General features: G+C 39.1%; 1 protein-coding gene across 1 annotated transcript in view; it reads left to right on the top strand.

The window, feature by feature from the left end:
* LOC137997522 (eukaryotic translation initiation factor 4 gamma 1-like) overlaps window positions 1-10,000 on the top strand; it is a 54,206-nt gene that overhangs the window by 27,026 nt on the left and 17,180 nt on the right. Inside the window, exons 10-15 of the mRNA XM_068843572.1 lie at window positions 1,840-1,926; window positions 5,365-5,442; window positions 6,467-6,604; window positions 7,605-7,664; window positions 8,162-8,314; window positions 8,698-8,805. Of these exons, the coding sequence (XP_068699673.1) occupies window positions 1,840-1,926; window positions 5,365-5,442; window positions 6,467-6,604; window positions 7,605-7,664; window positions 8,162-8,314; window positions 8,698-8,805 (624 nt within the window). The remainder of the gene's footprint in view (window positions 1-1,839; window positions 1,927-5,364; window positions 5,443-6,466; window positions 6,605-7,604; window positions 7,665-8,161; window positions 8,315-8,697; window positions 8,806-10,000) is intronic.

The following is a 10,000-nucleotide window of genomic DNA, read 5'->3' as shown; positions in this document are numbered from 1 at the left end:
CCTTTCAAACTTGATGATAAAGCTGGACATGTCTTGTCCTTCTTCTATGTGATATTTGTCAAATTTGGTGTAGTTTTCAGACGGTAAATTGACAAAATCCTGAAGAAATATCTTGTCCAATTCGCCAATAACAGTTTGCATTCCATTTTTGTTACTCAACTTTTCCACATCAATTTCGACTGCCTTTGCTTGTGCCTGTCCTTGCAGTGATAAAGTAACTGCATGTGCCTGTTTGTTCTCGTCCACATCTGTCATTCGGCTCCAAATTTCCAATTCATTTTTCCCATGTCTTGTATGAAACTCCTGTTGCAAATGTTGGCGGATTCTTAAAAGCCAATCACGTCATAGTAATTGAATCCTCAGTTAGTACATATCCAAAAGAAGCAAAAGTCAAATTGCTGCCAACAAACCTCAATCCCATGATACCCTGCAATTCTCCCAGGGTAAAAGTCTCTGCTTACGATCCAGAAAGCCCATCAGGCCGGCACTTATCTCCGGTTTCAGTAGCATGAAGCGACTAGGAGTATTTCTACTCCCCCCTGGATGGGATGCTAGTCCATCGCAGGGTTACCCCAGCATTTCGCCGGTACCCACTTATACACCTGGGTGGAGAGAGGCACCGTGAGATTAAATTGTGCAAGAACACAACACAATGTCCCCAGCCAGTACCTGAACCTGGACCACTCGATCCGGAGTCAAGCACTCTAACCATGAGGCCACCGCGCCTCATTCTCACAGGGTGTACTTTATCAGAAATGCTAGTTAGACTGAGCTTAATAATCAAATTATTGTGGTGAGACGTGTAACCGGAAACGCAACAGACAGTGGGAAGCTATCGAGAAAAGCCTGATTTGCGGGCTGGTGGTTTTTCTCACCTTCTCTTTCCTGCCCACCCCGTCATTTTGTCACCTGGCCCAGACCTATCCCACATGCTTCTAATATGGCTTCTGATACGTGTTTTGCGGCAACAAAAACATCTACTGCCTGCAAGGAGGCTAAGTGGAAACTTGAGCTTCTGAATTTATTATTTACATTGAGCCCTTCACATGTTTGAGGCCTTGTGATCCCTCACTGTTCGCTAAGCAGTGTAAGTTATGACAACAAAGGAATTTAAATTTGATGTTTTGTGGACATTGATTGCAAAAGTATAGTACTTAGTAATACTTAGATGAGTTGTCACACATTGTGAACACCAATATACAAATTTTAGCTGAACTACAGCTGTATGTGCTATTACCATGACAACACAATATGCTGCGTTGAATATTCACTTCATCAACTCTGGCGAAATATTCATGTTCCAACAATATCACACTGTACAGTACAGTGTACATGGTTATTTCACCAGCTATGTCCAAGTATTTTTTTGAATCCAAAACTGGCAAATCAACAACAATATTGCCTTGATGGAAGTTTTGTAAACATTGTTGGGATGTTGGTTATTAACTGTTAGAGAAAGCTGTGTAGGCCATTAAGTGTTCATCAACTATTTGTGGATACGTTTTGCCCATTTAATGAACAAATTTATTTGAATGTACACATTTCTTTTCTACATCACATCTTTTTTTATAGCTGATTTTCAAAAAAATAGTAATAAAAGGAGGGAAACAACTGTGTCATTGGGCCTTAGAGTTTTGATAATTATTATTGAGAGCTTCAAGAATTCGTATTTTCTGGTCAAGTTGGCAGCAAAGACATGCAGCTATTCTTAGGGGATTTGGGGGAGGCAATAGTGACTTTAGTCTCCTACATTAAATTAGTTAAAAGCGTGGTCACCTTCCATCTGGTTGCAATCTGCTTCCACCCTAGTTCATAGTATTATTTTCTTTTCATTTCTAGAATGATAGAAACATGAGAGGTAACCGTGGCCGAAACGTGCAAGCCAAAAAAGTAATTGATTTCCCAAGTGTGCAGCAACAACCAGATGTGAGTACTGGTAGATGTATTTAAGTACTGTCTGCTGAATCTCTTTTTAATTGCAGCGAGCTTGAATGGCAAAAAGTAGAGGTCTCTCATTAGCTTCTTTTGTTTGTTACTTAGCATTTGTACATTTACCCGTTGCTATCTGTCTCAAGAGATTGGTTTCAAACCACCTATTAAGTGAAGCCATGATCCTCTCAATTATGAACGCAGCTTTAGCAATTGGGTAGAGAAGCCTGAAAAACTCAGGACCTCAACAGAGTTTCAACCCTGACCAGCTCCCAACATCAATGGCTTCTTCTAGCTCAGTTGATTGGGGCATCGCACCGGCATCGCGAGGTCATGGGTTCAAACCCTGTTGAAGTCGTGAATTTTTCAGACCTCTCTACAAATTTGCTATTTTTGTGTTCATAACTGCGAGGCTCATAGCTTCACTTGGTTACATATCTGCAGTTCAATTTGTGATTCGTTTCATATAATTATCATTTTGTTCGTTAAACTGCTTATTGTTTTATTTTCTGTTATGCAAATGTCTATCCCCCCCCCCCCCCCCCCTCCTTCCCCAACCTAGTTAAATGGTCTTTCCAGGGGTGGAGGGAGAATTCATTTTGCCTGATGTTTCATCATGGAAGGGTATGCCTCAATCAGGGTTATTGTAATGTGCCAAATAACTAACAAAAGAATCATTGTAAATGTTTATTTTACCTACATGTAAGAATTTTTTGGGATTTGTGGATGTAATTTAATTTTCAGACTATCAATGTCAGAGGTCATTAATTGTCCAGTGGCCTGTCTCTTCCTTGGCATCAACAAAACTGCTCTGCCATGAAAAAAAAATCCAAAACTTAATGCAAAGCAGTTTGTGAAATGGTCTCATGGATAGAGTCCCAGGGGTTAACATTAACAGTTGCCTGATTGCCCGGGGCAACCAAAATGTATATTCCTTGTGTTTTGCTACAAGAATAGATAAATCACGAAGTATACCATCAGTACATTTATATTCTTGATCTCACTGCACTGCTGAAAACTTGACATTTTCAAGGTCACGACACTAATATTGTCTGATGCGACAAACACAACAGTTAGGGTAGACGGTTTGACTAGCAAGCCGTTTGAGTTAAGACCCAAAAGAATGATCATGATGGCGCAAAATTGCTAGTGGTGCTTTTTGAGCGATGCTTAGTACCTCGGGTATTCTAATTTTGTAGATATCGACTGAAGGTACTTTTTCTTACCTGTAAATTCATTGCAGAAATGATGAGCATTTCAAGTTGAGTTTGTTGGTTCTCTACTCTACCTTGAGAGGTTTTCCCCTCTCCTCAGAAAATAGCATTAGTTTTGATTTGATTTGTCCTGATTTCAGTCAATGGTTAATGCTATAAGGAATAGACAAGAAGGGCATTGGACATCTCTTGACAAATACCCAATGTACATAGATTAGAAGGTCACTAACCTAATATTCCCATGCACTGTATTCAAGTATTTTGTAAAGGGCTTATCAACAGTGTTTAATTCAAAGCACCCATTCCAAATAGTGCTGATCTACATGTACAAGTATTTACTGTGTTTTTCATAATTCTGGGGAATTGATCCTCAAGCACCAATGGCCAAACTGCACTTTGGCTTCCATCAATCAAACTTCTGACGCCAACCACAAATGACAAAATCAACTTATGTGTGACTAACCCACCAATCAACATCTTTGGTTCCCATGGCACATTTGTATATTCAAATGCAACGCCAATGGAAATTGATGGAATCTGTACAAATCTTTTTACAGAATTTCTAAAATCATATGATAATGGTGTTCGAGCTGTAAACTAAACAAAAACTCCAATTTACTTTCCTTCCCCCCTATGTTTGGAAATTTGATTAATGGAAGCCAAAATGCAGTTTGCTTGCTTCGATGATCTAGAGGTTACGAGTGATGCAGTTGTCACTTATGGTCCAGGTTCAACCTTCTTGACCTTTAAAAATCTTGGAACTTAATAGCGTGCTTTTTCAAATTAAATTGACAAGAACATTTCGAATTATGGAGTTAACTTCATGTAACTGAAGTGAAAGAGGGAATGCCCTTCTTGTCTATCCCAAATAACTCTCACCTCGGTGAATTTGTAGTCTCCCCAATTAGTAGAGCACACATGCTCAGCTAAATAACCTTGAGACTTACAAAAAGCAATTATTATTGTTATTAGTATTATTGTTGTTGTTGTTGTTATTATTATTATTTATTTATTTATTTTTTTTAATTTATTTTTTTTTTAATTCCCCATGGTACCACATGTATGCACTTTTGAGAACATAATTTGATCACGGTAAATTCCAGCACTCTGCTTTGTGAGCATGGCTGTTCAGCTTTGAGATTTGTTTTGCCTTGACTAAGGCCGGGTCGCACCAGAGCGAATTTTGTTTACAAGTTATTAATCTGTCGCTACAAGATGAGAAGTAACTGCGACCGCACGTTCGAACAAACTCTCCAATTTTTTGCGGATTGCCAAAATTCCGCCAATCTTCAAAGAAGCCGAAGTGTTGCCTCTGAGGCTACCAAATTTTGGCAACAGAAACAGTTTTGTTTGGTTTAAGCATCAAGCTGTCATTCAACCTATTTGTGTACAGTAGGTTGTAAATCTTAAATTTCAGTTGGAAATAGATCATTCCAATTTTAAACGCATAATGGCAGGGCAAAATAACGTTTTTTCACGATCTCTCTGCAGTTTTTACAAAGGGAGTGGCAGTTATGATATCCCACGTCCAGTATGCATCTAGGGCTCCTATCCTGAGAATTTGGAGCAATTTAGGAGAAACACTGCAGAGCCAGGTGTCAAGATAGAGTTCCCCTGGTTCGTCTGTTTTGGTGATTGAAGAGCCGAGCTATGTTGTAATCTTTTCAAAGCCAAGTGAAAAGGAAAAAGAAACAAGATGTGATTGATGTTTGCGTCGATCACTGATGTTTGGGAAATAATAATTTCCTTAAAATGCGACCAGTTAAAAAAACTTGGATATTTTTCAAAAAATTATTGCCAAAATTTTTGATGATATAAAAACTTGTTCTAATGCGACCCAGCCGCAAGCCTTTTGGGCTACGAAATTCTTTGTTGGGCGAATAGAATTGGAAGCTTCAAATTCAAACCTGTAAGCTAAGCCACCTTGTGACCAGCAGCCAATTTGTGCTAGCTTGTGCAAATTTCCTGTCCTGTTGGAAGGAAAGTAAATTATCGCATATTGTTAACATAAAATATATGTATGGAGTTGGACTTTCATTTTAGTGCAATAAAAAAATCCGATGTTAGGGGCTCTTTAAATGCTCTAGTTGTCAAGCAAAGTCAAAATCTTCACCGAAGCCTGTTAATGCAGACACAGTATTTCTGATTGTCATCATTGTTTTTTGCATCTGCAGCTCATAAAATTAATTATTTTGTTCTCTGAACACTTTTTTTACAATAGTTAAAGAGAGTTGACAATAGATGGGTGAGACCTAGTGAAGCCTCCAAAAGTGGAAATGAAGAAGAAACAAAGACAGAGGTATATTGTGTACACAGTGTTTACATTTTCAGTATACTATTTTTAAGGGCCCACCTTCAACCGACAGGCTTTTCGACCGTTTGTTTTTGTTATGGAAATTCGTATTTCTTATCGCAGCGATCTAATTGGATGAATCTCGCATTCGGGTGGAATTTTCATATATGAAAATTGTTCCGAGGCACGCAATGCCTGTCGGTTGAAGGTGGGCCTTTAACATCTTTTGAACACATATTGCTTGTTTAGGAGATAAGTGGCACTTAGACAGAAAACACTGACCATGAAGTTGACTCACCTTTCACCTTCATCATTCCAGTAATGAAGTAACTGATATCTTTTGTTTTTCGTCTCAACAAAACCATATTTCAAACTTTTGGTTTGATTTTTGCCCAAAGATCCACTTACAATCGAGTCAAAAATCTGAAATAGAAACATGAGTGACATGACTTGGAAAAACACTCGGCAACCAAGGTCTAAATGAGGAGAGAGGTCTGAGCAATGAGTCATTTTCCATATACCGGTACACACACACAAAAGGGTATCTAATGTTATTAATGTATAAAGGTATAAATTTGCCTTTTCATATTTACAAGAAGTTTAATTCAGTTCAGTGGTTCACAGTTACCACTTTTGTAGTGATGTTTGGGAATCTTTGACATTAAAAAGAGCTTGAAGCTCAGCAGGGGCAGGATAATCCTATGGATAAATTTGCTGTGATGGTGGTGAAAGAATTTCCAAACCTTAAATAACAATGAATGACCACAACCAGGTTTTCTGAGCCTGCGAGACTGAGCACCCCTAGCAAATCATTGTTTTAACGACAGCAACCTGGTTCTGGTCATTGCTGTCTAAGGTCTTCCGCTCCAATCTCACAAACATTTGGAAATTGCATGAGCTCTTAAAGAGCAAGACTCACCTATGAAGAACCTAAGGCACAAAATATAATTGCCTCGTTAGGAGCCACAAGTCACTTAAAGCAGTGACCATAAATCATGTCATTTTGTTTTACTGTTTAATTTTATTCCAGGAACTCTATCGTAAAGTGAGAAGTATCCTGAATAAGCTCACCCCACAGAAGTTTCAGACACTGACACAACAAATTAGTGAATTAGAAATTGACACTCCAGAGCGTTTGGAAGGTGCAATTGATCTTATATTTGAAAAGGTTTGTACTGTAGTGTTTGTGTAAAAAGAGTATTGGCCCTTAGAGCGGTTTTCAATTGAGTGTCGAAGGTAATTAGCGAATTACTTTGGTTTTGCATGACTTCACTCAGTGATTGGTTCAAAGTTCTTGCGCCAGTTTTTCAACCAATCAGAAGTGAAACCAAAACCAATTGTGGCTCGCGTGTGCACATTTTCCCCGTGCTTTGTGTCGGCTACATGTAATTACTTCCAGTTTTGATTGGTTTACAGGATTGTCTCTGTCCTTTTTGATTGGCCAAAGTAATTACTTTGGTTTTGGTTTTACGACACTCATTTGAAAACCTCTCTAAATGATGGCATGTTTATAACTAGACTACAGTATATTGGTACATGTAAAGCCTTCATGTACTTTGCAGCTAAAGTTTAAATAAAGCGTTAAAAGCAAGGGAACATACCATAACACGAAACCTGGTGAGGCCATCACATCATGCATTGTTCAAAACCATTTCACGTGGTTTATTGGCAGCCATGAACAGCTGTTTCGGCCTTGTTAGGCCTCATCAGAATTGCATAGCCAGCCTTAATTTATCCTTGGTTGCCAATTTACCAGTTGAAATGTCTGTGAACATGTGTGACGTGTTGGCCACACCGTATTTGGTGTTGTGGTGTGTTCACCTTGGTTTCTCCCTTATATTTTTAATGACTGAGGTTGCCTTTCACCAGCATCAGAAGAGTTGAGTTTTATGAGCAATTACTGCAGTTGAACCCCTATTATCAGGAAAGGTGGAGTGAATCTGGAAAATTGAAAATGTGACTGCATTTACTGAGTAATAGTAATTGACAGTCAGGAAGTGCCGTCAGAGATCCTGGCTGGAATTGAAGATAATGAATTACTTTTAACTCAGAGATTTGGTTTTTAGACCAATAGGAGATGAATCACCCAATTTTCAGTCTCACAGGATGTGGTTTTGGTAACGAAAAACTGTACCTAACCTTTTTCATGTTCTGTTTTTGTTCTTCAGGCCATTGATGAAGCCAACTTCAGTGTTGCCTATGCCAACATGTGCAAATGCCTTCTTAACGTATGTAAAATCGTAACATGCATGTCATAATTATTTCATTTAAAATCCTAATTGGAGAGTTCTATGCGTGTGGGATAAAGTTGCTTGCAAGTTTGTTTTGGTGGGTTGCCACTTTTTTGGAAAGTAGGTTTCGTGTAATTCGTACGCATTTAGGTTCAGTTTGCGTGATTTCTCAAGGCCTTTTGGATGGGTGGGGAGGGGGGGGGGGGGGGGGGGTGGGGGTTTTCCCAGATGGAGATAAAGCCGTTTGTGCTGGAGTATCCTCTATGCTCTCGGAAGAGTGCACAGTTGTCAAGAATTGCAAATTATTATTTTGAGTGTTATTTTTGGCTTTGTAATCAAAGTGCCGATAACCTCCCCTCCCCCCCTTTTTTTGTCTACCCAGATGTATATTTCGATCATGCCATTTTGCTCAGCATGACACAACGATTCATCTGCGAAAAAAACCTTGTGGGGGTTATAGGCACTTGAATTACTGTTACTGTTACTATTTGCAGAAAAAAGTTGTAGTCGAAAAAGAGGGGGTAAAGAAAGATGTTTCATTCCGGAAGATTTTGTTAAATAAATGTCAGAAGGAGTTTGAGAGAGAAAAATCAGTGGAGAAGACTATTCATGAGAAACTGGAAGACCTCACAAAACAAGGATTGAGTGTGAGTACTAATGCACAATTACAATGCAATAAAACTTTGGCAGGTTAGTGTTGCTTGATTGTGAATTCTGTCGAGTAATGACTATGTTATCCAAGTATTTTGATTGCAGTGAGGAAAACAAATAAAGCTTAGGGAAGGTTGACCTAGAATTTATTGGGAAAGAGGATGGGATGTTTAGAAAACGACTTGTTGGGCGTATCACCTTTGAGCAAAAGTTCTTAAGACTCAAACATTCAAGCTCGGCAACAAATAAACCTTTCAACAGTTATTTATTTAATTAGGGTATTCTTGTGGTCTGGAATAGGAGCAAGTAGAGTACCTAACATTTTCTTTCGCTCTTAGTCGACGACATAATATATATTATAATTTTGTTTCCCATTTAGGAGGAAGAATTGCAGAGCAGAAAAAGAGACCTTCAAGATGAAGAACGCCAACAGAAACGACGGACTTTAGGGAATATTCGGTTTATCGGTGAACTTTTTAAACTGAAGGTAGGCATCTCAGAAGCGTCAGCTCAATTTTTGGCCTGCGAGTATTCTGAACTACCTTCGTTTGTACGCGGTAAAGCTTCTTACGCAAATTAGTTCTTTAGAGGAAATTGCTTTGTCTAAGGAATATGCAACTAAAATCAATTGTTGACTTATTGGTAGGTAAACTTCATTCTGTTCTCCTAATGCTCACTCTAGTTCGGGAATCCTCCCCGAGAAGAGACGACGGGACATGTGAGCGATAGATTGTGTCTGTGACGTAAATTCAAAATATAATTTATGCGAAGTTGATAGTTGCGTGGGAATGGCAGTAGACATCCAAGAATATTTATTTTAATTTTATTGGTATTTTAATAAAACAGTAATTACATAACAATCCTTAAAACGTATGTGCGAAGTTTCCAGATGATGCGAGCTTGAGTTTATGGTCAAATGATCAATGTGAGTTTAAATTCAACCGGCGAATCATAAACAATCTTTGGCCGCTTCAGCTCTCAGTCGACCTCATCGGCCCCCTCGTTCTGCCACCAATAAACTCAGAAGCAATTTAAATTGATCTTGAGGAACTTTGCTTCCTCTTGCATTAGCAAAGTCTAAGGATAAATTGCAATAGCAATGGATTTGAAAGCCGTATTTTGCTCTTTGCGCCAACTGGAAAATTAGTCAAATTCCGAACTCGGGCTGTTCAAAACGACACAATACCATTCTCCAGCTTCTCGAACTCGTTCCGTTGTCGAAATCTTGGATGATTCCCACCAGAAGGCGCTGTAAAGCTTGCACAGGCCGGGCCAAAGCATACCTTAAACCAAAAAATATAATTTATGCCTGCTTGATTTGTGCAGGCCAGTTTCTGATTGGCGGAGATTGAGCTCACCTCACGCGTCCAGCCGTGATTCGGGAGTGAGCGCTGACTCATTTCCTGAAACAGCGGCTAGTAATCGAGCCTACTAATTCTCCACTCTGTGCATGTTCCTTAAAAGCAATGGAATGGTTTCAGAAGATTGCTATCTAGAATTTGATTGCAACAGGGACCATGGGCTTGAATTCCTGGGCTCCCTACTTGATGACTTGGTAGTGACTAGATTGAACCCTCCTTTTAGCTATGATTGGTGCACGTCTGTGAAAGTTCTCATTGGCCTCCTAATTACGAAAGTGTTACTCATCTTGGAGCGCTGAAGCTGCAATAATTTATTAATCA

Source organism: Montipora foliosa, chromosome 3, assembly GCF_036669935.1.
Source record: "Montipora foliosa isolate CH-2021 chromosome 3, ASM3666993v2, whole genome shotgun sequence".
NCBI lineage: Eukaryota > Metazoa > Cnidaria > Anthozoa > Scleractinia > Acroporidae > Montipora > Montipora foliosa.
Note: the sequence above shows the minus strand (reverse complement) of the source record. Positions and strands in the feature narration are given on the sequence as shown.